This window comes from Labrus mixtus, chromosome 8 (assembly GCF_963584025.1).
Source record: "Labrus mixtus chromosome 8, fLabMix1.1, whole genome shotgun sequence".
Taxonomy (NCBI): Eukaryota; Metazoa; Chordata; class Actinopteri; order Labriformes; family Labridae; genus Labrus; species Labrus mixtus.
Genome location: NC_083619.1, coordinates 9,383,679 through 9,410,913, shown reverse-complemented (window position 1 = coordinate 9,410,913; position 27,235 = coordinate 9,383,679). Strand labels below are relative to the sequence as shown.

Below are 27,235 nucleotides of genomic sequence, written 5' to 3'. Positions count from 1 at the left end.
TTAGACAGGATTGATAATGTGTGCCATATTCAACTGTAGGCTAATCATTTTTAGATTTTTTGAATACGCTTTTTTGATTTGAGTAAGACAAGAATGTGTATCCAATCCCACTGTGGACACTGAATATGAAGAAGACTTAAAGATCACTTACAGGGAATACAAACTGGCTTTGGACAATTTACAAAATCCAGACCATAAACTGTACATAACAGTTAAATTCACAGTCGACGCTCCAGACCTACTCCTTTGTAAGGCGTGATATCGCGGGAGTTGAGCGGATGCAACGCGAGATTTCTGACGTCACTTTGAGCGCGTAGTTTGTTGGCGGAAAAGCTTTTTCCTGAAAGTCTCATCAAATCCTCTTCTTTGTGCGCACATTGATGTGTATAAACATATACCAGTTTACAACCGATGAAAAATTATTTCACAATACTCCGGCGTGCTTATGGACGTTAAATTAGAGGTAAGTTTCTTTTTAATTTTAATCAACGAGCTGTAGTTAGCTATCCTGACAGACTGTAGCTTACATATCTTTCTACTTCTGTGTAAGTGAGGAACAGGAAGAAGTTTAAAGTAGCTGTAACTCGTCTCCTCTTCCTCTATAAATGTAACTTCATAGTTTCTGACAACTCGTCGCCCACTGTCCAACTTAACATGACTTCATGACATTACTACAGAAGTTACTGCGTTTATAACGAAAGTGCCAAAGTTTGAGTCATTAACATTTATGACGTCTTTAAGTTTGTTAATATTGATTTATTATGTTTGTCAGATGGAGTTGTCTCCTGTAAACACTGAAGACATCAGCACAAATGGATATATTAAATCTGACAGAGGTTACAGGAGGAGCAAAATCTCAAGTAAGTATGACGTGAAGCAGAGAAACATTTGTACACAGATGTTCTGCTGTATATGTATTATTACGTGTAATGTGTAATATTTGTTAATATTTTATTGTTCTTTTTTTAGAGTACATTTAGAATATTTTCCTCTTTTGCATTTTGATCAAATGTTTCGTTAGGGATGGAATAAAAGTTACTTTAATTAAATCCTGTAATAGTCATCATGCTTGTATAGTTGCTTGTATCATTATTTGCACTACAATCAGTAACATTTATTGTACTTGTAATATAGCATTGGTTATTTAAAAGCGTGTGATGCCACTCTGATATATATTTGTTTCTGTTTTCTTTCAGGGGATGTAGAGCTAGACATCGAGTCTGTCTACAAAGCTGTTCCTCAGCTGGTTAAGGTTTTCCACATCATGGACAAAATCGGAGAAGGTACTCATCCTGCAAAACTTTATGTGCATATAATTGGAGTGTTGCTATTTAGAATCTTAGTTTGTAATGTACACATTTGGTACATATTCACCTTGTTGGATTTATCTGAGCAGAAAAGGTAATGTGTTCATGATGATTGTGCCTCAGGAACATTCAGCTCAGTGTATTTGGGGGAGGCTCAGACGCGGGACGGGAGGAGAGAGATGTTCGCTCTGAAGCACCTCATCCCAACCAGTCATCCAACACGCATCGCTGCTGAGCTCCAGTGTCTCACTGTTGCTGGGTATGTCAAAACTTTAATGTGTTAATAAAGTGTTATTGATCTAGTGAATAGTTTTACATCACTGTTACACAGATAACGTACTGTTTGTATTCTCTATGACAAATTCAGAGGAGTTTCTTCTGTTATTATACCTGGTCAATGTTCCTTTGTAGGTTTTCACTATTCATTGTTATTTTGGCTGTTTACTCATCCAGACTTTTATGTTTGAGCTGCAGTTAGAAAGAAATCTTTCTTTGTTCTTTTGCCTCTCTATGCATTTTTCCGCCCACTTTGCAGTGGCAGAGAGAACGTAATAGGTGTGACGTACTGCTTCAGGAAGGAGGATCATGTGGTGATTGTCATGCCCTACATGGAGCATCAACCTATTGTGGTAAGCACATGGTTGCACACTTGGAAACTGTCTGTAATGTAACATACATCACAAAAAAATAACGTGTTAACCAATTTCAAATGATTCCTCAGGAAATCATTGGCTCAGTGAGCTTTGAAGAGGTCCGTCTGTACATCTATCACCTGCTGAAGGCTCTGAGACACATCCACCAGTTTGGTATCATTCACCGAGACATCAAACCAAACAATTTTCTCTACAACAGGAGCAGCAGAATGTGAGTAGTCACACTCTGCCGTAAATGAAGACATGGTGTACGGTTAAACTCCTTTCAATTTCAGTTGATTTTTTCAATTAATTTATAAATTTCTCTCTTAAAAATTTGTTTTTTTAGGTATGCGCTGGTGGACTTTGGCCTGGCTCAAGGCACAGCAGACACCCAGATTGATCTGCTGAAGGTGGTGAGGCAGAGGTCTTCACAAAAAGGTGGAGGGTCCACAGGGAAACAAGAAACCACACAGCGAAGCAAAGCACCAACTAGACTCCCTCCAAAAACCACCACAGCCTCAACCTCCCTACCTCCACCCACAAAGCAGTCCACCACTTTGCCTCCCTCCCCCTCGTCTTCTTCCACCACCACCACTTCTTCCTCAGCCTCTCGGAGGGCACTGGTTAAAAAAGCACGTTCTGTCACCACCACTGTCGCTACCTCCACCTCATGCACAAAGCATACAAAGGTGTCTGCCCCCGCACTACGTCAGAAGCTAACATCCACGTTTAGATTTTTTATCTTATTTTCATTGAAAGCAGAATTCTCAAAGAGTTTCGTTAAAGTTAATGGATAACACAAGCTTAAAGTTGTGTTAGGAATGTCATTTAGGGCTCCATTCAAATATCTGCCTGTCTGAAGATTTGTTTGTTTTCTGCTTTCTTTACTGAAGTGTTAGTTTTAGCTCAATTCTTACATGCATGTTTATTTTTCTTTAGAATTTGACAGCTCTACGCAAAGTGCAACGGCCTGTTTTTGGAGAGAGGAACCTGAACAGCTGCACTCCAGCTCCATCCACCACTAAATATGCTGCTCTTAAGACCGAGGTGAGCAAGTGGAGAGTATGATTCAGGAAATGTGAGAGGTTTCACTTAAGATCGGCCAATAGAACTCATATAATATTTAACGTTTTTTTTCACAAGATTTAAGATATTCATTTGTATTCAAGCAACAAAATGATTCCTTTAAAAAATGTTTGGTGGTTAAATTTGTTTGTCCGACATTTCAACCTGGCTCAAGAGTTTTCTTAGGTCAGCTCATACATTGAAGAGTTATCTACATCCCTGTTGACACAGAAACTCTCAAAACAAAGAATGTTGTGAATGAATGAACATTTCATATCTGTTGGCAGAGTTACTTTCCATGATGCAGACCTTTAAAGAGTGATGGTCATATAGTTCTGAACACAGTCATGGTATTTATTCATTAAACCTTTCAGCTGTTGAAGTCTGTAAAAACCGAGGACCCGGCCAACCGAAGGCTCTCTGCAGCCAGCCGGGGCCCGCTGCCCGTCAAGACCCAGAGCAGCAGTCAGAAACCTGCGAGGACTGTACAGCTAGGCCTCACATGTAACTGTCACCTGACGGACCGGGTCTGCAACATCTGCATGTCCAGGTAAGATAAGATAATCCGTTATTGATCCCCAGTAGGGGAAAAGTTGCAGCAGTAAAAGACTAAGTAAAATAAGAATATGTAGTAATAAAGATAAAGGTACAATGTATTTACAACTATTTACTAGCTAGTATTACGTAAACCAGACACCAATCAAGATCTAAACTATACACTAAAAACTGTACAGGTCATTGAGACAACACGGTGACGGGGAAATGGGAAAAAATTAAATCACAGAACAGTCATCACAAGACACTTGAAGTCAACACAGAGAGTAAAGTTCCTCATTGGGTCTGTCACTTAAGATCAGTTTCATTATTGACAAGTCTGCTCATGACTTTAAGTCCATAATAGCTTTTTCTCAATAAAGGAATATTTCCATTCCAAAGATTCATTAACATTTCCTTGAGTTAAAAATCTGGATCCATCAGATGTCTGACTTGTTTGCTAAAAATAAATGTCAATGTTTTGTTACTAAAATAGTTTCCTATTTTCATTTGTATTCCTCACATTTGATTATTTTTCTTAATGAGTTCTTTCTCTTCAATCTCCTGCTTCATGTGTTTTTTCTTGAGAAAGGAAGCAGCAGGTGGCCCCACGGGCCGGGACCCCGGGCTTCAGAGCACCAGAAGTCCTCACAAAGTGTCCAAACCAAGGAACAGGTTGGTATCATAAACCATGACTGCTAAAAACTAAAGTAATGAGTGACAGCCGTGCAAAGACATTAAACTCAGAACTGGACTATCTTCTTTGTTAGAGTTATGAGCTGTTTCTGTGTTGCAGCGATTGACGTGTGGTCAGCTGGTGTAATCCTGCTCTCACTGCTCAGTGGACGTTACCCGTTCTTCAAAGCCAGCGACGACCTGATCGCCCTCACTCAGATTATGACCATACGAGGCTCCAAGGAGACCATCCAGGCTGCCAAAGCATTTGGTGTGTACCAGTATTTATTCTATACAGTCACACACTGATTCCTCTCTTTCCCTGTGGTTGAACTTACACTCACAAGCACAACAAATATGCTGAAATCATCCATCATTAGAAGGAGCTCTTACTTTCTAACAAATAAAAAGAATGCCAGGTATCCAATCTTTAGTTTGAGGAAAAATGCAGAGGGGATTCATTGAAGACTGTAATGCACAAAACATCTCAGAAGCCAATCGTTCCTCACGGATCTTCTCTAATGCCTAAATGTCTATCTACTTAATCTAATGCCTCAAAGGTGACTGTGATGTAAAGGACTGTACTGACCTAGAACATTACAGCCGGATCACTTATAAGATCAGCTTTAAAAAGGAAATGAGGACCTTCTTTTCTTTCTGTAAAGGTTGATACATCTGTTAGAGATAAGATAATCACTCGTGTAAACTCCTGCAGTGACAGTTTTGTGTGTTTTTCATTAATGTTGAAGTGTGTCTACTCTGTGAATGTTTAATGATTTGTTCTGTTATAACAAAGGGGATCCTATGTTAATAAAAACCAGCAACAAAGTTTGAACCAAAGATGATCTATGTATGAGAATTGAGTTAAGGCTCTCTTTGACTTATGAAGCATCTGTGTCATAGTGAACATGTGATTTGGTTTCAGGCAAGGCAGTGGTTTGCAGTCAGGAGCTTCCTCGACAGGACCTCAGGACACTGTGTGAGACACTGAGAGGACGAAAGCCAATGCCTGATGATGTCACACCACTTCCTGAAACAAACACAGATGCCACTGCAAGCCGTCGTCACAAGATCCAAGATGAAACACCAACACATCGTCCCACTGAGGGAACATTAAAGCAACACAAAGATGGAGCGGGAGAAACTCTTCCTTACACCCAGGAGAAGTCAGGGACTCTAGAAACTGCACACCCTCATAAACAGAGCTTACAGGCAGACTGTAAGGTCGAGAAGGATGAGCGGGGTTGGGACCGAGTCCCAGATATGGCCTACAACCTGCTGGACCAGCTGCTGGACCTGAACCCTCTAACCAGGATCACAGCTACTCAGGCCCTGCAGCATCCGCTGTTCAAAGACCTGTGAAACCACAGACTGGCTCTGGACCAGGAGTCTCACATCGATAGAACAGACCTGTGAGCTACTAAAGCTTTGATTTAGGTTGAAAAAAAGCTGGCCGGGTCAAAGACAAATGAGTTTTATACTTAGACTAAAAAGTTTGTAAAAATACCTCTGCTGTCTTTTACAACATCTTTAGGAAGAGTGGAGAGAGGTTACACTTCTGTGAGGAGACATCTCTCAAATAACAAAATAAAGATTTGACATGTTGATGAGCCCTCCCTGCTAAACGCTACACAATAATAATATCAGTTTCCATCAAAGATAGGTTGGACTTGTGTGTTCAGTCTGAGTGTATGATTAAAATCTGTTTTTCAAGGTAGCTGTTAAACATTTATTTTAGATCAGGCATGTGATGGGACTGTAAATGTGCATTGTTACTGGTATTACCAAGACAGGAGACAATTGGCTGTTGTATAAGTGGTAAGAAGGATCCTTCAACCACCAATGTACCTGATGTAGATACCACAGGTCAAGTTTTTTCCCCAAAGGAACAAACAACCTCGTATTTAACTTTCACTTTTCAAGAGTTATTACCCTGAGTGTTTTTACATTTGTCACAAAACATTGTGACTGCCCAATTCAGACGATGTACATAAAGTAAGAAAGAGCTTTTATTTTGAAGGTCTGAAAAATTGTATCTATAATATTTTATGAAGGTGACAATGAATGCTGCTGTATAAAATGTGTATTTTAGTTGTGTTAAATTATAAAGCTGAGGAATATACAGCCTATGATACTGTGGATTTTCTAATAAAGGGAGAATAAAGCAAAGTGTGTCTTAAATAAGCTACGCATTGAAAATTCATATGATATTAACTTCTAATCTCAAGGTTGTGTGTCATGTTGGCTTGTAGTTCTATTTCTGTGCTACATAAATTCAAATCAGTTTACAGTGTAGGTTTAACTTCTCTTTCTGGAGGCACAATACAGACTGCATGTTGAGAATTTACAAACCTTTCACTTCCCTTATGCCACTGAAAAAAATCGCACCAGTATAAACAGTACAGCACCTTTTGTATCCGCGTGTACAAAAGTTTCAATCATCAAGAATCAATCATTTGAATATTTAACAGACACTTCTGCATTATTTAAAGTCTGCTTTACTTCATGAACACCCAGCAGATTGTCTGAAAACAGCTTGAAATGTGGAAAGGACAAAACTAAAGCAGAGTTCAGTACTAACAGTTTGAGATAATGCGGCTCCCTTCACAACATATACAGTTAAAACACTTGAAGGCTTGTGTTTGCTGGGAGGCCCCTGAGACGATGAAGATCTCTGCTGGTGCAGCTCTCACGCTCAGACTAAAGATTCTCCTTCACTTCGGTGAGTTCCTCTATTCGCACCAACACGCTCTCGATCATGTCGAATGTGTGCAGGGCCGAGTGGAGAGCCTGAGAGGACACATTAAACATTCAATCAGATCAGCGCTGCACAAACTCACAATCAAATGACTTTTTACATGCTTATAAAACAGAACCTGAATCTGCGACTCCGACGTCATGTGTGGTAGCTTCTCGTCACCAACAGACACGGAGAGCACCGGGTTCTCTGTGAAAACACATTGATGCTATCAGAACACTACTCTGCTCCTGACCATCACAGGGGTTTTCTTTTTCTCATTATAACTCTCACAACCAATTACACATTTCATGACTGCTGCAAACATCTTGACTGGACTAAATATTTTTAGTCAGGTCAAGATTTTCCAGTAACACTTTTGTTTGGTTTATTTGTTTGCAGAAAACTTAGTGAGTTCTTTGAGAAATGCAGAACTGAAATGTACCCAGGTGTGAGTTCAGAGGAAGTGTTGTTGTGTGTTGACCTGACCTTTGGCCTTGCCCCTCTTGGTTTCCATGGTGTTGTACAGCTCCCTCTCGTAGTGAGCTCTCGACATGTTCACACCGACACGTAGAGGCTTCATGAACGTGTCTTCTATTTTATACAGCTCTGTCCAGATCCCCGTCTGTCAGATCCAAGCAGCAGCAGAAAACCGTGATGAGACATGGTGCACTCAGAGAATCAACGAGCCTAACTTAACCACAGTCAAAACAATGAACCCATAATCTAATGACAGATTTTTATCTTTTGGCTGAAAACGTGTCCTGATAGTTCCCTGTACATGATCTGAGCCTGCAGTTGGACTCACCTGGTTCTCTGTCACTTTGTCTCGGATTACGAGGTAGCGCAGCACGTTCAGAGACTCCATAATTCTGTTCAAAACAACAAATAAACATGAACTTGGAAATAGCAGTGAAACAAAACAATCCAGGATCAACATCCACTGAGTTGCTTTTTTATACATTTTCTGACTTTTATTTTGATTTGGTTGGGACCTCAAGAATAAAGTGGGGACAAACTGGGTTAATTTAGAACAGAAATGGTTAAAAGTCAGCAACTTGAATTTATTTTATTTTATGGTTCACTCCTGCTTTACATGACAAACTTCTTTTAACCAATGTTTATTACTTTACATAATGTCCCGTTTTTAAATGACTCTATGACTCTGAATTGAAGCTCATTAGTATTTTAGTTTATGAATAATTTATTACATACATTTATGATATTTAAAAGTTAATATTATATCCTTAAAGGTGCACTATGTAGTTCTGGTAGAGAAATGTGAAAGTTGGAGAAATGAACGGATTGTGTGGTATTATGTTCATAACTCTATACACAAACTGTCGTCAGAGGAAAATTTGGCCCCCGTAACTCAAAAGATGAAAAAATATAATGTATATTTATAATAATAAACATAATATGTGAGAAGTTATGGTGGTGGGTCCGCAACAGTGAGAGCGTAACTCTCCTGGTCGCTTTCAAGCTCTAAACAGTGGACCCATTTTCTTCTTTGAATAAAGTTTGTGTATTTAGTTCAGAAAATAAAGCATAGAATTGTTTCACTTCTCCAACTTTCACATTTCACCACCACATCTACATAGTACATCATGTGTTAGAATTAAAGGGGAGAGTAATTGGACTAAATTCTGGTCCATTTACAGACAAAACATTTTAAATGTTCAACAACTTGTAAATGTACCCTGCCTCTCCCTCAGAGCATGCTGGGATACATTCCAGTCCTCCCTGAGGCAGATAAAGGGTAATAGCCTGTTAGGATGTTAAGAGTGTGCTGACCTGTCCAGGTACTGCAGGAGGTCGGTCTCTGGGCCGTCTGGCAGACTGAGGACTTTACGCAGCAGAGGCAGCAGGTGAACTCCCTCAAACCAGATGTTACTGTTACCTGGCTGAAGACGGGAAGAGTCGAGACATAACTACAACACAAGCTCTGCACTGACACCTCAGTCACGGCATCCAACCAGTACAAAAAGGCTACCGAGCTGACAGTCAACATTAAATGAACAGTGACCTCTCACCTGCAGCGCAATGTCGATCTGATTCTTGATGTTTTTGATGACATAGCCTTCAACTCCTGAGTGATTACTGGTTTTCAACATGTACCTGAAACAAGACCAGCAAAGGTGAAAATGCTGAAGAAGAGAAGAAATTCTGAGGACTTCAAGGAGAAAAAAGGTGGAGCTCACTGGAAAAAATTGTATTTGGCTTCAGTGTCAAACTTATCGATGCTCAGCTGTAACACCTTCAGCCCTCTGGTTCTCTGTTGACAAAGGAGAACATGTGTGATACATGTTAAAAGTTTTAATAAAAGAAGAAGCAGGGATAGTCACTTTGAACACATCTAATGTTACAATTTGCTGAAAATGCTGAAGTGTCCTCTTACCAAATCATGCTTTGGACATATCGTCATGACCTTCACCAAGTTCTAATCAGAAAGTCGAAATCAAAATACACATCAGTGAAGCAACACACTGTGACAATCAAAGCAAAGTAAAAAACTCAGGAATAACTGCTCACCTGAGGGACTGTGAGGAAAGGTTTGATCTCCAGCAGATCTGCATGCAGACTGCCATCCTCCACCCGCACCAGACTCTTCTCATACAGCTCCTGCATGACAGTAGGTACACACAACATCACAGACGTGACAGTGGCAAATATTTATGACTGAGTAACTCGAGAAAACTTAAACAGTGAAAAACAGATCTCAAGAATATTTTCCCTTCATCTTGGACTGTTACGTTGGACTCACCAGTCCTTTCTGAATCCTGGACTCTTCAGTTCTGTCAATAGAACATAAATCAGACACAAGTTTAGTTCAGTTGAGCTCCATCACACAACAAATACCAAACCAAGTTAAACAGTGATGCAATGTGACAGTTTCACCTAACTAGAAACTCATGAATCGATGAAAACATTTCTTAATGTTTGAGTTTCTGTCAATTATAGATCGTTGTTCCAGTGGCAGACATGTCATGTAACCTGTGTCAGTGTTTCCTAAACCCTAAGATCCTGCCCCCCCCCACACACACAATATTTTTGCACACACAAGCATACTACTGCACACTGTATGCCACTGCACTACACAGATACTGTCTGAGACACTTTACTTTATTGTTATATATATGTATATTCTATACATACATATTTACATATATATATACTGTACATATATTCTAGTTTTAGTTAAACTTTTGGTTCTTAATTGCACTGTACATTGTTACTATTATCTTCTATACTATTTTTTATTTTTGCATTGTTAAGGAGCGCTTGGAACACAAAAATTTAATTGCCAGCTATGACTGCTTTGCCTGTAATGTTGTGCATTTGACTAATAAAGATAACTTGAACATGAATTAACCTTTCCCATTATGTGTGTTGTTTACATGTTCTTCGGTGAAGAAAAAAACACTACAGAGCAGATAAAACAGTTCTATGTCATCAGCTCACCTGGAGAGGAGGAGGTTAATGTGCTCCATGTTTGACCGCAGACTGAACACTGGGCTGTGAACACACAGAGAGTCAGAGGGGTTCAAAATGCATGTTAATTGTTCATTCTCATGATTTAGTGTTTCATGTTCAAACAGTAAGAATCATAGTCCGTATTGTCTGTAGTGGTCATGTCAGTTAATGTGTTTACTTTGTGAGTGTATGTTTTTCGATCTCACCTGAAAACACTGGGGAACGTATCAGCAGTCAGGTGATGGACAAACACAAGGTGAGCCAGGCTGGCCAAAGACTCTTTTGGAAAACACACCTCCTCCTCCAGAAATCCTAGAACCTGCTTTCTCTTCAACAGAGGCTGGTACACAAGATCAGGGAGGGACTCTCCGATGGCACTGAGGGATTTCTGGACAAAACACAAACGTAGAAACAGACTCACCATTTACATCGTATCTAACAGGGAAATATGGGTTAAGAATGAGCTTATTTTGTATTGAAACAAAAAAGTTGAACTGTAACTATAACATTGTTCATTGAATTTTCTGTACCAAAATCTCTGTGGCAAAATTTCTGAGAGGAGACACCGCCAAAGTGTCAGGATCCTTGAGTTGTACCTCCAACAGAGGGCGACTCAGAGTCTTCATACAGCTGCAGAACAGAAAACATCCTTATAGGCAGATATTTTACGTGCAAGTCTTTGAAGTGAAACCAATCAAATCTCTTACTTACAACTTCAGCAGCTCTGTCCGCAGCTCGTCCTCATTCCCTGCAGCCGGTTCACCAGCCATGTTTTCTTTTCTCTCATGAAGGTTCAGGGTGTTTAGCTTGGCCTCCTGGACGAATGGTCTGACAAAGTCGGTCAGGTCAGTGCAGCAGCGACAAAGTGAGAAGACGTCATCCTCCTCTTGCTCTTTGGTGTGAGGTAGAGGCAGTTTGGCCAACTGGTCGAGCACAGAGGACAGGGACATACCCAGAGAGGACGCCTTGCGGCTGCCCAGGCTCAGCAGCACTAAGAGAGAAGACGTGAAGATGGCTTTATTTGTGAAGTGATTATGCTTTAAGTGTTTGGAGGGCTGTGCTTACAGCAGTAGTGTTTACCTTTCTGTAGAGGGTTCAACAGCAGATGAAGGCTCTCTGCTATGGTGTCGGGGTCATCGTGCTCTAGCTGCTCCCACAGGCCAATCAGCAGCTCTTTGGGCCTGCAGGTCTGGAAAACACGACTGAGTCTTAAAAGAACAATTCCATCCCAACACTCATGACATTAAGCATTAGAAATTGGTTTGCTTTATCAGTGGATTACATTCATTCAGACCAAGAGTGATCAATGCTTTCCTGACAATACTCGCGCAGCAGATGAACCTACCTGTAGCAGGTGATTGAAAATAGCCAGGCATGCAGGAAGGTTCTTGTCTTCTTTCTTTAGAAGAACTTGGATCAGAGGAGGCAGCAGGTTCCAACCCATACATCTCACGATGTCCTACACACAGAGAGGAAACAAAGCAGTGTTATGCAGAAAAACTTCACACACACACACACTATTAATGAGTCATTGTAATGAAACAATTGGCTGTGAGCACATACCTGGTTCTTGTCATCCAGGACGATACTGAGCACCTGAGCGCTGTGTCCCTCCTCGATGCAGGTCCGCCCTGCGATGGTGAAGACGTCATGATCCTCTGTGCTGTAGCTGTCATCAGGGAGGGCTTGCTGTATGAAATAAAGAGGCACATCGAGGGATAAACAAAGGGCACATAAATACACCCTATTGAAGATACTCGTTTAAATTGATTTGATTTCTCTAAAGTGCAATAGATTAAGGATCATTAAAACAAAATTCACAAGTCAAACAATAATGCCCCACAGTATTTAAACTATTACTGAATGCAATTGTGGTATTTAAACCCACGGCTCTGATTATAATCTAAAATAGAAAGTAGAAGCACATTGTTGTGTATCAAGTGCAGCTGATACAGTAAAAAATAATGTTTAAAATCTGTATAGAACACTTTTCAAAACTCATGTTAGAAAGAGATTTACAATACTAAAACAAAGCACATTAATACAAGGCATGCCAAAAAAACCCAGTTCAAATCACTAAAACCTGTACTGCATGCATCAAGTACAGAGGTCCCACCAATAACATTAAGAATATTTCACTGACATCGAAACAAGTTATTGCACTGGACATCATGTCTGTGGAAACCTGTGACATGGTGCTGACAGAGTAAACATGTAAAGATGTGTGTTATTAAACCCCCTCCAGTCCCCTGAATGACTCACACATCTCTGGACCACATCACTCAGCTGCTCCAGAGACATCCCTGCTGTCCTGATCTTCACACAGTAATCCTACAAAACAAACCTCAGAATAAATCATACTTCATGATAACACTGTCTACATGAACAGATGAAATGATGTAGTTCATGGTTATCATTATTTATATGTAAGGGAACATAGTTCATATTAAGTTTAAGGTCAGACAAACTCGTGTTGGAGGTAAATACTGTACAGATGAGAGCAGAATGGATGCTAGTTTGTTAAATAAGAATTAGCTTGACAATTAGCTGTTTGTCTGAAATAATGATTTGCTTTCTCTTTCAACCACACGCACTGAAACACTCTTACCTTAAGCGGAAATGAGAAACAGCAACACAGTAACGTAACAAACAAACAAACCTCAGCTAACTACATGTCCCATACAAAAAGACCAGGGGGAAACAAACCACGCTACCTGACGGGCGAGCTAGCGGCTGGACGGATGAATTGTCCGTCCGGGCTTTCCGTAGCACCAACACACGTCACGGGTCAAAGTTAAAAGCGTAGAAAACAGAAACAGCATGGAGACGGATCGCATACTTAGTGGATCCACCGCAAAAAACACCAAAAAAGGTTCGTTTACTGTCATATTATGTTTGTTTCGTGTCAGCATTAAGCTCTACAGTTTAAACATGCTCTATGTGCTGCTTTAGGGAGGTATCAACAACACAGCTTCACATTGTACACAATCAGTCATACAAACACTTTAACCATGTTTTACAACAACACATCTTCACATTGTACACAATCAGTCATACAAACACTTTAACCATGTTTTACAACAACACATCTTCACATTGTACACAATCAGTCATACAAACACTTTAACCATGTTTTACTCTTCATTTTGTGTTACAGGTGGGAGAAGCAGCAAAACACTGACTGAAGAAGAAGCAGCTAGAAGGTGTGACAGGGATTCTTTTAATGGGATCTTAGAGTTGTGATGAAACTAATGTGCATATAGCTTTCTACAGCAAGTTTCATTAATATATTTAACCATGTAACAACCTGTGTGTGTGTTTCCCTAATATGTTAAGTGTGTGGTTGTTTCAGGGCAGAGGTGTTGAAGGAGAGCTTGAGGGAGAGGGTGGAGTTGGATAGAAGAGCCCTGAAGGTGGTGGAGCGTCTCTTGGAGGACAGAGTGACTGAAGACTTCCTGGTTGACTGTGTATGTCATCTCAGCTCCAGTTTGTAGCATTGATGCACGGCTTACACAGAAAACCACCCACATAAGTCAGACAAGTGCTGGATTCAGTACAAGCTTGAATCCAAAACTGCAGTAAGACCAGGGTGACTTTGCTTTTTGTTATTTCTTCCTGTTATATCCTGGTGGTCCCATAATTATTCTGTCCTTAGGAGGTATGGGTTCTATCCTGACAAATTAAGGCTTTTTTTGACATTTATTACTGAGTGTTCAACATAACTGGAGTCATACTGTGACTCCACTTGTAGTTAGTATCCCATCTCTAAACCATTTAAATGTGATTCATTATGCTGAGATCACTACAGGTGAGACAGATGTGACATATGAATTAACAGTGGGACGATTCCCTTTTAATACTAGTGTCCTTCAACTCTACGATTCCTTTTTTCAGACATGGCAAAGAAGTTTAGTTTTGGAAACATTTTCAGTTTACGTGGTTTAAGAGTTTTATTTGAAAAGTTGCATTTTTGTCAAACTGACCCCCCGTGGCCTCATGTTTCTGTTTTCACACAGGCAAGGTTCATTTTTCCTGCTAATTACCAAGATGCTGTGGAGGAGAGGTCCATCGCTAAACTTTGTGGCTATCCCATATGTCCAAAAAAACTGGACAAGGTTAGAAACTTTTCATCGCTCTTCATTGTTCTGTTTAAGTAATACATCTCTTTGTATCTCATCTTTTATGCTCACATTTTTTAAAATCTTTTTTTAGATCCCAACTCAACAGTTTAAAATTTCTACCAAGTCAAATAAGGTTTACAACATCACAGAGCGCAAGGTAAGTGTTTTTTTTTTTTTTTTTTATGGCTTTACAAAATAACATTTTATTCTTTCTCCTATGAATTCTGAGGGATTCTCTGAATGAACTTCATGTTTTTGACCTCTCCCTGCTGCTCAGCTTTTTTGCAGTAACTTCTGCTACAAAGCATCCAAAGAGTTTGAGCTACAAATATCAACAACACCTCTTTGGCTCAGGCATCACGAGAGGTATGTGTTGTTGTATGTTTCCGCCTCTGTCCTCATAGCAACTGATCAATAAATGTAATCCTTTTATACATATTTGATGTGACTTTCTCTCTCACTGGCAGTCCTTCAGAAATTAAATTGATGAAGAAAGGAGATTGGTATGTTTTTATTTCTTCAAAGTTTATATTTCATAAATCAACATCATAACTTTTAGGTGTTTTAAAAGTGACATTGGTCTTGTAATGAAACAGAACAAATGTAACCTGTGTCTGCAGTGGGAGTTCTGGTGAGGAGGTGTTGCTGTCACAGAAGCGTCTTCAAGAGGAGGACGTCGAGGACCCGCTGGCTGCTCGACCCGAGGACCCTCACTGCTCTCAGCAGCATCGAGATGCAGCCAGCCGAAATCACAGTGACAATAGCGACATTGAGCAGGAGCAGGACTTTGTCTCCAGCGTTGTCTCGAAGCGGCAGGGACCCAGGGTGCATTGGGGTGACCTGCCCAAACGTTATGATGAAGGTGTAAAAGGAGAAGGAGGGAGAATGGAGAGGCAAAGGAAACAGAGGAGGGAGGGGGTTGAAGAGGAAACAAAAGATGAACGCAAAAAGCAGTCTCTTTCATGTAAAACAGAATTTGACCCTGAAAACCCAAAACCTCAGCTCTCATTAAACATAGACAAACCTAATGAGGAGAAGGTGACAGAGGAGGAAGGATGGCATGAAGAACCTAATGTGAAGGAGGCTACAATTCAGCTGAATTTGTGCAGTTTATCTGAGACAATCACTCCCACTGCTCCCCCGCCTGACGACTCAACAGCCAAACAATCAGAAAAATCACATCCTCTCGACTCTGCAGCCATTAAAGAGTCAACCCAGACAACAGAGAGCAAACATTCCCCTTCATCTACTCTGAACAGCCAAAGCACTGTCCTGACAGAACAACCGGGCCTCAACATCACCCAGGTTGGTATGAGTAAAAGAGGGGCAGCGGGGCTACAAGACCTCCTCAAGAACCACACAGCTGGAGCCAGAGCTGAATCCATCCGCCTGAATCTCCTCAAGTGCCTGAGGAGGACTTTACAGGAGTGGAGCACTGACGACACTCTGAAGTTCCTGTACGGCGCTGATCATTCTCTGGGCGCTCCTTTCGCTGATGTTAAAGAGAAAGAAGAGGTGCAAGAGGACGAGGAGCTGGATGAAGACGATCTTGAGGTGACAAATGAGGCTACAGGAGAGGTTGATGCCTGGGTGCAGGAGAGACCGTCTGCTGCAGCTCCAGACTACGAGGCGCTGAGGAAGGAGACTCAGCAGCTGGAGCTGAGTGTGAGGGAGTTTTATAAAGGGACCTGGATCCTGCCTGAGGAGGGAAAGGAGTCAAGCAGCGACAAGGTGATTGAATCGAATCTATTCAATTCTCTTTCTGACAGATTTATAAGTTTTTTTCCCCCCCAGCACTCACACATCATGTTTGTTCTCCCATAAGGTTTCAGTCGAGGAGCAGAGCCGGAAGGACCCCGCTCTGCCACTTGTGGACTCTCAGGCTCAGCAGCTCATCCAGAAACGTATCACGGTGGAGAAACTCAACAGCTGGTGTGTATTTGTGCTTTTAACCTGTGGGGTTTATTGTGTTGAATTAGTGCATGCACATTAACTGAATGTAGAAACTTAAATACAGACATTAAAAAACATGTATAAATGTTTGTATTCTGAGCTGTGCGCCTGTACCATATCACTTTGTAACTTTGCTTAGCTGATACATTTGTGAACTGAAATAAACCTCGAGAGAGCTGTTATGAAATAGAACTGTTTTACACATGTGGGCCAATGCCTATCAAGCTGCTGGTCCTTTGAAGTGTCAGCATTCACCCTTATAGGTGTTAGGAGCACAGGAGCAATGAAGAAGAATACCTCTATGAAATGTGTTAGTATAATGAGGAAATAAAGAAAGATTACACAAGAATGAATCAATAAATAATTACTGTGAGGATATGAAAAGTAACAACACAATACAGATTAATAACAATCATATATTCATATATTAAGATATTAACAGTTGGGGCTAGATAAATATAGATATTTGTTTAATGCAGGTCTATTTATTGGTTTTCTTGAAATTACACATCTGCTCAGTTTAAACATTTTTAATGTTTATTTTCATCTCTCCTTCAATATATTTGCTTGTTCTCTGTGTTGTGCAGTCTCAGAAACATTGTCGGTCCGCTGTGTCTCACCATGAGTGACGTCTCCACTGACCTGAACAACCTGGTCAGAACATTTAGGTCAGTGCAACACACACACACACACACACACACACACACACACACACACACACACACACACACACACACACACACACACACACACACACACACAGAAACACTTCACCCTGCAGGTCTTCTGCAGCAGAAGGTCACAGTAACACACGCACAATTTTTTGCACTGATTAATTTAACCCACACGCAACTTCAGATGTGTCACAAAACAGGCTTTCTTGCCGTGAGTTTTAAGGTAACACTCTGCTGACAGGGCATCAAGGTTCACGTTTGCAGGAATTATGTTGTGTCATTGTATATCAAATGTATATGCATATCCTTAAGATAAATTGTCTAAATAATAAACTTTTCAAAAATGTACTACGACAAAATCTTACATTATTCCAATGCAAATATATTTTTAGAGACATTATTTTTTTTTTTTGCAGGAACAACTGTTAATCTAATCCTCCCGAGATTGCTCTTCTACTGTGAGAATAAAAAGAGTATTGAAGTCATTATCAATGATTGATATTTTTTGCATTTCTCAACACTGAGAGGGTTTGAAATAGAACTTTGGTGCCCCCTACTGGTCAGCATGAAACATGAGAGCAACAGGAATTGTAATAAATACCTCTCTTTTTCACAGCAGACATTTACAAACATTAATTTTGGCTCAATTCCATGTAGCTGCTTTAGTTAATCTTGAATGTGATTAGAGACACCAACACCGCTGCCCTTTGTTGCGAGAAGTCAAAATATGAAAGGACAGAACTAAGTACTTGCAGTTGCCGGGATGCCAGGCCAAAGACAGGTGGAGCTATTAGAAACCATTAACATCCTCTTTTTAAAGCTGATGAATATAACCAGATAAGCACAAGTGTTGTGTGAAATAGACATCACCCAAAAAATGGAAATTTGTGTTTTGTAGATTATTTCTTTGTTGTAACAATGCTTCTTGGCAATAAATCTTATACCGTTGGAAAGCCTGTTTAATTCTCTTTTAAATGGTGCCACATCTGTAAGGAACATGCATTGGTGGGATGAGCAACAGAGCTGAGTGTGTAGGTTGTGCCCATGAAAAACTTGCCAAATATTCTCTGCCAATGCCAAACAGATTATTCTGCTGTTGACTCTTGTTTGGTGTCGTTTAGTGGATTGGATGATTGAAGTCTGAAGAAACAAGACATATTGGCAATTTAACAATGTATTCATTTAACAAACAGGAGCATCAGTAGTGTATGGAAGAACCATACACAGCCATAACATCCTGGCACCTCCTCCTCATGCTGGTCACAAACTGCTGTGGGATGGCATCCAAATCTTCAACAAGCATTTGTCGCAAAAGCCAATGTGGTTGTGTTGGTCACTTTGAAGCTGATCCCACCAGTGTTCAATGGGGTTTAGGTCAGGACTGCAGGCAGGCCATTCCATCCTCTCCACTCCCAAATTCTGGAGGTAGTCTCTGATAAACCCCACTCTGTGGGCGCGAGCGTTGTGATCTTGGAGGAGTCTTTGGCATTGGCAGAGAAGATTTGGCAAGTTTTTCATGGCCGCAACACACATACTCAGCTCTGCTGCTCATCCCACAAATGCATGTTCCTTACAAATGTGGCACCATTTAAAAGGGAAATAAACAGGCTTTCCAACGATATAAGATTTATTGCCAAGAAGCATTGTTACAACAAAGAAAAAATTTACCAAACACACATGTCCTTACTTTTTCTGCAATGTTTAGCAATTAATTCTGTTCAGTTAAAGTTTTCTAGTAAGTTATGACAGAGTGATCACTCTAACAGAATAATCATATAGATGTCAGACTCAGCCTTCACTGCCGAAAGGGCTGTGAGAAAAAGATTCACCTGACAAAGGAAGTGTCAGACGTTTGTTTTGGTGGAGCACTTAAGCTTTTAAACAAGGTTTTTTATTTATCAATACAAAAATATTAATATATTTCTTGTCCACTAGTTGTCAGTGAAGCCTTTCATTCAAAACCTTGTATCAGATTGAACTTTTCCTGCCACATACAGACTCTGTGTTCCCATTGACTGGTTAGGATGTTTTCAGCATCACAGCCATTTAATCACCGTGGAGCGAGTAACACCTCTGGAGTCCTGCTTCCAGGAATTCTCTTTGTGCTGTCAGAGGGCTCGCTGACATGAGGCGTTAAACTTCACAATATACACAGTGCTGCTGTCACACACACATACATCACTGCTATATTACTGCGAGAGTTTTCTAGGGTCTGTACGGCCATGTGAACGTTTCTTTTTTCCTAGGTCACTTGTAACAGTACACGATATGAAAGATTGCCCTTAATGACATAATCAAAAAAACAAAACTTTATTTTTTGTGTTGACACCACAGGTTCACCAACACAAACATCATCCACAAGACTCCAGAGTGGACCCTCCTCGCTGTTGTGCTTCTCCATTTGTAAGTTTGTAGTTTGTCTCTTGAGTGTGAGTGTGTAACCTTAGCATTTACAGGATACTCAATGACAGCCAGATAAACAGTTGTAAAGAAGAGAGAGAAAACGATGTCAAGGAAAATAAAGAGCATCGTTTCCCAGGAAATACACGGTGTCAGCAAACTCAAAACAACACTATTCTTCACTGTCTGGGTGTGAAACTGTTAGTGTGTGAAAACATCAAAAAAGGTGTTGTTTTTCTTTTTCTTTTTTTACAACAACTGCAGATTTCAAAAGTTAACAACAAAACAAAGGTCAACCTTCTCTGCAATGACTGTTCAAAATGTGCATGATGTGATTAAGCGTAAAGAATGTGTGCATGTTGGAAAGAAGGCTGACTTCATGTGAGTTTTCTGTTGCATGGATTGGTAATTGATAATGTCCTCAATGAAAGCAACACAACAGTCAATTTCACACAACTATTCTGTTTGTCAGAAACCAGGAAGACTCAATAACTGTACTGTGATTGAAATTTACTTTCAGCTTCATGGTGCATTTGAAAAAAGAACATTAGGTGTGGTATTATTGTTTTGTCCGTGCCATATGGTCTGTGTGTGTGTGTGTGTGTGTGTGTTACTGGCAGTTCATGGACAGTTCCGTGCTGCTCCCGTCTATACACACAAACGCCTCACAGCCTTATCTCCACCTAATTGCCTCTCTCCAGATCCGCGATGCAGGACACAAAAAACGGCCCTGGACACAATAAAGTTCAACACACACACACACACACACACACACACTAGTTCTTGTGTATACATCCAAGCAAAACCGAGCACTTTAAATTGGCCTGGCTGGGAAAACTTTCACCTGATGCTGGACTGTTTCAGATTTACGACTCTCTCTGTGGCCCCTGGTCTGTTTTTAACTATGTAATGACTTGCATTGTGTGTTCACTTGAACACAACAAAGAGTAGAATAAGTGTTGGAGGTGCAGTAGAAGACACAGTTCATTATCTCTTAAATCAATTGGGCTCTTTTGTTTGTAAATTCCCCTCCTTTAAAGAACAACATTCTAATTTCTATATTTCAGAAGTGAGCCACTGAAAGTTTTTCAACTTAATCATATCAAGGAAAAAGTGGAGCTTAAACTTAATGCTCAGTTATTTTCAGAAGAGAAAAAACATTTTGGTATTGTTTAAACTTTTTAAAATCCATGTGTGGAAAATAAAAGAAGATAGACAACATTTGTTACCCATCCTCTGAGTGGGTTTCTTATAATGTTTACTGTTATAGAGAGATGAATCTAAAAAGCACTGCTTTAAGGTTTGATTTTAATCTGCCTAATGAACCCTTTAATAATATACAAGCACTATAATCAATGCACCTTTAAATTCTCTAATCTTTTTTTTTGATCGATCTTTGATAATCAGCCCCTCCTGGACACACTCATTGTCTTTGTCACATGTCCCTCTGCTGCTCTATGATTTCATTTAACTTCAAGCTCCTCCATCCTTCCATTCCTCCATCATGAATAATTTGGTATTCTGTCGTATCTGTCTGCTGCGTGGCAGCTGCAGAGCTACGCCGGCCTCTATTGTTCAGCCCGCCTGAATAATGGATGGCCCCCCTGCAACACTAGACCCCGGGGTGAACCTGAGATTAAGCAGCAGTGCACCTCCACACAGGTAGAGAGGACAGGTAGAGAGGGGAGGAGGGGGTTAGGGAGGTGATGGAGACCGGCTGGAAGGTTGCAAACTGTGGACTTGACTTCATTAAAGGGGCGTCATCTGTGCTGATTTGATAGATCATAATACATTTATTTAATCCTAAGAAAATGGTCCCTTTGTGGAAACTGCATAACTTTTCTTCTTACATAAATTCAGGTTGTGCATGTGTGGAAGTGTGCCTAGCTGCATGTTGTAAGTGGGAAACATTTTTTAAACGCTGTAGTAGATTGTCTGATGTGATTATTTGATGTGCGTCATCATTAGGATCTACAACTTCTTAATAAAGGAGCAATTCAGTAGAATTTCTCTCGTGTCAGTCAGACGTTCAGATACTGGTCATAACAGCTTCACTGACTACACTGAGTCAGAACTAGATCCCCCTTAATCTGGTGTTTTAACACTTGGTTTTTGTTTTAGTCATTGAAGTTTCAAGATGTCTCATCAGAATGGTCAGGTTGTTCTAAAAGACAATGTGATTTACATGAGTTAATATCAAGAGAGACTTAATCAGTGTGAAGGTTTGTCTTTGTTTAAATTAGAAATGTTATTGCATTCTTGAAGGTCTTAGATTGTCTTTCTTGTTTTGGTATAATAATCTGTTTCTGTGTTTAAGGTTGTCTGAGGTTTCTCCAGTGGTGCTTGAGGCTTTGAAGAAGCCGGAGTCCGACGACTATCTGAACACACTGATGGAGGAACAAGGCCTACACGAGCAGGACCTCCTGAACTTAGTCCGGATGTATAAAACCTCGGCACACTAACACACGCACACAGCCAGATATGTAAATCCAGTACACACTCAGTATCTAAGACTGATTTAAATAAAAATGTGGGTATGTTTGTTTTCCCCAAATAACATTTGTTGTAATAAATTTGAAAACTAAAGCTCCTGCCTCTTGTGGTTTATCTGATCCAGGATACATGAGGGGAGTCTGCAGGTCTCTCTTTATTGCAGCAGCATGTCTGCACAATCTGTGGTGAGGTGTGCAAATCAGATCCTTAAAGTTTTAGAGCCCTGGATGTTTAACCTCTGCAGGGCCAAATAAATCACACCCAGCTTTCCCCCTGCAAAACGCCATGTGGACACGCTGCTGGAGGAGCTCCTGCTGTCATAAATGTGATGCTATTTCTCCAGACTTCCTTTATGGCACCATAATGGCATTTGTTATATGGGTATGATAACAATGTGTGTGTCTGAAAATATTTGGTTTTGAGCAGGTGGCGCATGCAGCAAAACGTTTTTTCTCTTTAATAGTGCAGAGATCAAGAAAGCTGGAGCTGTCATGCAGCACTGGGGACGTGATTGATGGCCTACAGGGCTCAGCACAGCTTCTTGTTTTTCCCAACGTAATTTATTTTTGAGGTAATGAAGGATTTCCAACCATGTCGCATTTATTTTATCTATTATGAGGATTGAAATTTTGAAAATAATCTAAACAATGAGAAAAGTTTTTTTTTTTTATCATATAGAGAGTAATCACATGTTGGTTTGTAAAATCCCAACATACAAAAACAGGCAACTGAGCTCTATGACAAAGCAGGGGTTCTACTGTCAGAAACCAGTGTTTGTGTCAGTTTAAAGTGAAAAAATCATCAATTAAACTGCTGTTTACAGCCTCTTTGTTGTGATTCATAACTTTAATAATGATATTAAAATGTCCTTGATAAATAAAGTTTTATTTCCATAAAGTCAACCAGAATATCTCAGTGTAAATAATGAACTGCATTCAACAATAGAAATAGTTTAAATTCAACATAAAATAGAGTAAAATAACACAGTCGGGAAACATTGAAAGTGCAGGATTTCATATTGAAGCATCGAAGTCTGCTCATTTGAGTCCATGCTGTGTCTCCTTGTGTCTCCTCAGGTCCACTTTCCGCTGGAACCCTTTCCCGCACAGGTCACAACCGAAGGGTTTGAATCCCGTGTGTTTCCTGCTGTGCGTGATGAGATTGGAGCTCTGACTGAAGGCCTTCCCGCACACCTGGCATTTGTGCGGCTTCTCACCTGCAGCAGGAGATCACATATATGAGTGTTGAGACATTTTACGCATGACGCACGGATAATCATGGATTTATCATTTATTTTGCATTTATATCACTATTTAGTGTCTAACCTGTATGGATAAAAGTGTGTTTTTTCATGTCGGACTTTTGGTGGAACCTCTTCCCGCAGTACTGGCACGGGTAAGGTCTCGTGTCCGAGTGGATGAGCAGGTGTGTCGACAGCGTGGAGGAGCGCTTGAAGCTTTTGCCGCAGATTTTACAGCTGAAGCTTCTCTCCTAAAAAAAAAAAAAAAAAAGTGTCATTACAAAAACAGGTATGAATAACTGCAAAAATATATGGAAGGCCTTGAAAAAAGCTAAACTCTTTCCGGTGCCATTTGAGGTGAATTGGAACCTACCTGCGAGTGAACCGCTCTGTGCTGATCCAGGCTCACTGCATGCCCAAAGGTTTTTCCACAGATCCCGCACTCAAACGGCCTCGTCCCGCTGTGCGAGCGCCGAACGTGAACCTCCAACCCGTGAGAAGTAGAGAATACCTATAGAAAAATAGACGGATGACCCTAAGCCATTAGGGTCTAACGACATTTCATAGCGTGGCACTTATGTTATTGTTAAAATGACAAAGATAAGGGCTACATTTGGCTCAGATCATTTGTAAGATATATGCAAACACAATAGAACAGTTGTGAAGTTGTTCATGTAATGAGTCAGTAAACTTTGACTTACCTTGCAACATTTAATACACTTGTAGGATCCACTTGGCTCAACATTAGAACAAATAAAGTCACTTTCGGACTTGATTTTGATCCCGAGGGGGTTCTGTTTAACATCCAGATACAACTCTTCTCGGTCCCGCATCCTGCAGATCTGTTGGCTCGCTGAAGAATAGTCCTGGTAACAACCGGCCGTCGGGCCATTCTGTGCGTAAAGCTGCTTGGTGCTGCTGTCCTCTGCATCGTAGACTGGAGAGTGAGCCCCACTGTGGCCCTGAAGGTGACGATGATGATGATGATGATGATGAGGCCCCTGAACCAGATGCCTGAGCTGGGAGCTGGAATAGGCCGTCCAGGAGTAAGGAAAGACTTGACTGTTGAATTGTTGGCCATCCTCCGCCGTGGAAGTGGAGCTCTTCTCCGATTCTGGAAGTGAATTTGGATTTGGTGTGAGTGGGTAGAAAGGTGAACAGCAGTTCATGGCGTGTTGTAATTTTAGAAACGGTCACCCTAAGGTCCTCGAATGAAAATGTTGCAACACGTCAATCTAATTGAATTGTAAATAAGTGTTTTTTCTATAAAAAAAAAAACTTGTGACAGATAATCGATATATTTCGACGTTTTGTTAAATTTATTAAGGATGAGTATGATATGTTGACCACATTTTCCGGACATTCATGTAAGTTCACTGTTCTAACTGTAAAACGATATTTACGATTTAAGAAAACAGCAACACAAAAACACTTTCTCTGTTTTTTTTTTTTTTTGTTTTTTTTATAGGCCTTTCACTTCTGAATCTTCTAAAAACAGTTGTGGTTTAAATATGTTTTTAAACAGACCTGGTGAGGAGGAGGGAGACGGGGGACGCCAGAAATCAAAGTCAGAGGATCGGTCACACACGCTGCCTCCACAGCTCATCGGTGAGTTCGAGGACAGAGACCCCGGGGACAGTAGATTGGACCCGGGTGAAAGTTCGTCATCTCCAGCGCTCACATCGTCCTGAGGCTCCAATTCCGCCTGACACTTGGTCTCTAAAGATTGCAGATGAGAGTTAGGACTCTTAAGACTTTTTAACTGGTTTCTGAAGAAAAAGGACATTTACCATTCGCGTGCGTAATTACGCACAGATAAACCTACCTGCACACACATGAGCCAGTATAGTGTCCAATCTGGTGTAGTCATCGTCAGGGTACCGGGGCAGGTGGTAGCTGTGGGCCCTCTTACTCTTCACCAAGAAAGACCTCGGCATTTTTTTATTCTTTCTGTCTGCTCAGGTCTGAAATCCTCCACTTCACTCGACTTCACTCCTCTGCTCCAACTTTATCTCTGGTCAGATTGGAACACTATTGGTTGACAGGCGAGACTGCGTTGGGATTTTGACATTTTACGCATGCGCAGAGTGGCCGTATCGTTTACCAGGTGTCACTGGGCAGGTGGCCAGAAGTTGGACCACCGTCCCCCCAAAAAGAGGCTCCCGGAAGAAATGGGATTGGAGATGTCGTATGTTATGTCCTCTTGGGTTTATCTGCAAATGTGACGGAGAGTAAATCACATTAGAAAGTGTACAATGGCATTTTCCTATTTTTTTTTTTTACAGTTTAATAAAAGACGCTTTCAGTACATCGTTCAAATCTGTTTTGATTGAGAGATTTTACTACAGGAAGGACAATGAATAGACCTTTTTACACCCAAGATAGTTAATTATTTGTGAAGTTAAGTTTCGTTGATTAATTTGAATACTTTTTTATTAATAAATATTAACCTTTAACTGTGTCCCAGTTAGCTCAAAGTTGGAAAAGCTGAACAAGCATCGTGGAAATCTTAAATAAATTAGAACTGGATTTGTGCATTTCTCAATCAGGGTCCAGAAGTATAATCCTAAAACCTATTAAATTACAATATTTCAACAAAACCTTCGATTATGGAGAACCATCAAACCAGTTGTCTAGAATTGGCCGATAAAACTCTAGTGTGAGTTTTATGACATTAAACGTGTGTTTGTGGATGGGTCCTTGCAGGCAGAGCAGGCTGGATAATGTCCTGTTTGTTTGGCTGCTTGTAAAGTGATCCTGTTAATGAGACGCGCGCCGCCGCTCTGCACAACAGCCTGCTGGTGGGGAGCCGAGGTTTCACTTTACAGTGACACTGCTTCAGCCTGATTGTTTTACATGATTAAAAACCCCTCTCAGACCGCAGGGCCCAATTAGGATGTCCACTAAATGACATAGCCAACATTCAACATAAGTTGAATATACAAAATCAGATCAAATGAATGACCTATGGAAAACAAGTTCTGCGTTGAAATCTGTCAAGCTCAAATGCAAATCATAGCGAAGATTTTGGGCTCCGTTCAAGGTCTCTCCAAAGCAGAGCAGTATCGATCTTTCACCGGTGTGGGAAAAGAGTTTGTTTGTTGCAGCTGCAACAAGTGAGAGACCTGCAAGCAAAGCGCAGACAGCCAAGCCATGAAGCTGAAACACAGGTGCCATACTCACACAGCAGCAGCAGCAGCAGCAGCACTGACACTGTCCTCAACTTTGTCCACAGTCAGTCTAAATGTCAGAATATCAGTCATAGGAGATATAGAGACACAATAAACCCCCTCTGCTCATACACACTGTAACACACTCTGTTTCTTTTTCACACCAGCACTGTCTTTTTCTGCCTTTCTTACCCTCCCTCGCTCCCACCCTCTCTCTAAAAAAATGTTCTTATTAGTCAGCCATGACAGTCAAATAAAAAACACTGATTCATGTTCTGATAAAGGCGTCTACAATCTTAAATCATGTGTACATTGAGCAACAATAATTTCCTTTCCTAAGTAAAAGATTGCATTCCCAACTAAAGGTATATTATTTAAAACCAAAGGTACTTTGTGCTTCACCTAATACCTGTGCTTTTAACTCTAACTAAACCTTTCAGAAGCTTTTGTCCTGACTCCTGTGTGCCAGCCCTTCACTTTAATTTATTTCTTTACTGATGTCGAATGTTTCACTCACTGAAAGGAAAGTCAAAATCAGACATTTTCACCTCTCCTTTCACTTTTATTCTGAAAGTTATGCTCACTCTACCACAATGTGCAAAAACAAAACCTCAAACTTTTTCCTGTAAAATTATGATTGCAGACTTATAAATGACAACAAAAACAGCAACATCTTTGAGATGATATAAAACAATTTACCCACACTCAACTGTTTTCCCCTTTAGCATAGCATAGTGTATATATATATATATATATA

General features: G+C 40.5%; 4 protein-coding genes across 6 annotated transcripts; 2 read left to right on the top strand and 2 right to left on the bottom strand.

The window, feature by feature from the left end:
- The first annotated feature begins 299 nt into the window (after positions 1-299).
- On the top strand, positions 300-6,385 carry cdc7 (cell division cycle 7 homolog (S. cerevisiae)). Of its 2 annotated transcripts, none has more exons than XM_061043448.1 (12): positions 300-463; positions 773-860; positions 1,197-1,283; positions 1,431-1,566; positions 1,843-1,936; positions 2,029-2,171; positions 2,289-2,574; positions 2,882-2,989; positions 3,382-3,557; positions 4,134-4,216; positions 4,338-4,487; positions 5,142-6,385. In XM_061043448.1, the coding sequence occupies exons 1-12, from the start codon at positions 446-448 to the stop codon at positions 5,576-5,578; spliced, it is 1,806 nt and encodes a 601-aa protein (XP_060899431.1). In that variant the 5' UTR covers positions 300-445; the 3' UTR covers positions 5,579-6,385. The 2 variants fall into 2 exon arrangements, with proteins under 2 accessions (XP_060899431.1, XP_060899430.1); XM_061043447.1 differs by having other exon boundaries at positions 2,289-2,631.
- Positions 6,386-6,666: 281 nt separating this feature from the next.
- glmna (glomulin, FKBP associated protein a) lies at positions 6,667-13,153 on the bottom strand. 2 transcript variants are annotated; one of them, XM_061043451.1, is made up of 20 exons: positions 13,036-13,118; positions 12,896-12,939; positions 12,690-12,758; positions 11,991-12,116; positions 11,773-11,886; positions 11,508-11,616; positions 11,139-11,418; positions 10,958-11,057; positions 10,634-10,815; positions 10,416-10,469; positions 9,718-9,748; positions 9,486-9,575; positions 9,352-9,393; positions 9,155-9,228; positions 8,987-9,071; positions 8,748-8,857; positions 7,762-7,825; positions 7,443-7,578; positions 7,093-7,163; positions 6,667-7,006 (listed from the first exon to the last, which is right to left on the bottom strand). In XM_061043451.1, exons 3-20 carry the CDS (start codon positions 12,726-12,728, stop codon positions 6,917-6,919), a joined length of 1,797 nt encoding a protein of 598 aa, XP_060899434.1. In that variant the 5' UTR covers positions 12,729-12,758; positions 12,896-12,939; positions 13,036-13,118; the 3' UTR covers positions 6,667-6,916. The 2 variants fall into 2 exon arrangements, with proteins under 2 accessions (XP_060899434.1, XP_060899435.1); XM_061043452.1 differs by lacking the exon at positions 12,896-12,939 and having other exon boundaries at positions 13,036-13,153.
- Positions 13,154-13,209: 56 nt separating this feature from the next.
- Positions 13,210-22,161, top strand: rpap2 (RNA polymerase II associated protein 2). Its single transcript, XM_061043503.1, has 12 exons — positions 13,210-13,299; positions 13,585-13,630; positions 13,780-13,894; positions 14,444-14,542; positions 14,640-14,705; positions 14,826-14,914; positions 15,016-15,051; positions 15,169-16,279; positions 16,374-16,480; positions 17,089-17,169; positions 19,510-19,578; positions 21,893-22,161. Exons 1-12 carry the CDS (start codon positions 13,248-13,250, stop codon positions 22,035-22,037), a joined length of 2,016 nt encoding a protein of 671 aa, XP_060899486.1. The 5' UTR covers positions 13,210-13,247; the 3' UTR covers positions 22,038-22,161.
- Positions 22,162-22,936: 775 nt separating this feature from the next.
- LOC132978348 (zinc finger protein Gfi-1-like) lies at positions 22,937-26,636 on the bottom strand. The gene is made up of 7 exons (XM_061043477.1): positions 26,492-26,636; positions 25,134-25,521; positions 24,836-25,027; positions 24,010-24,422; positions 23,682-23,819; positions 23,394-23,559; positions 22,937-23,284 (listed from the first exon to the last, which is right to left on the bottom strand). The coding sequence occupies exons 2-7, from the start codon at positions 25,243-25,245 to the stop codon at positions 23,106-23,108; spliced, it is 1,200 nt and encodes a 399-aa protein (XP_060899460.1). The 5' UTR covers positions 25,246-25,521; positions 26,492-26,636; the 3' UTR covers positions 22,937-23,105.
- Between the last annotated feature and the right edge of the window lie 599 nt (positions 26,637-27,235).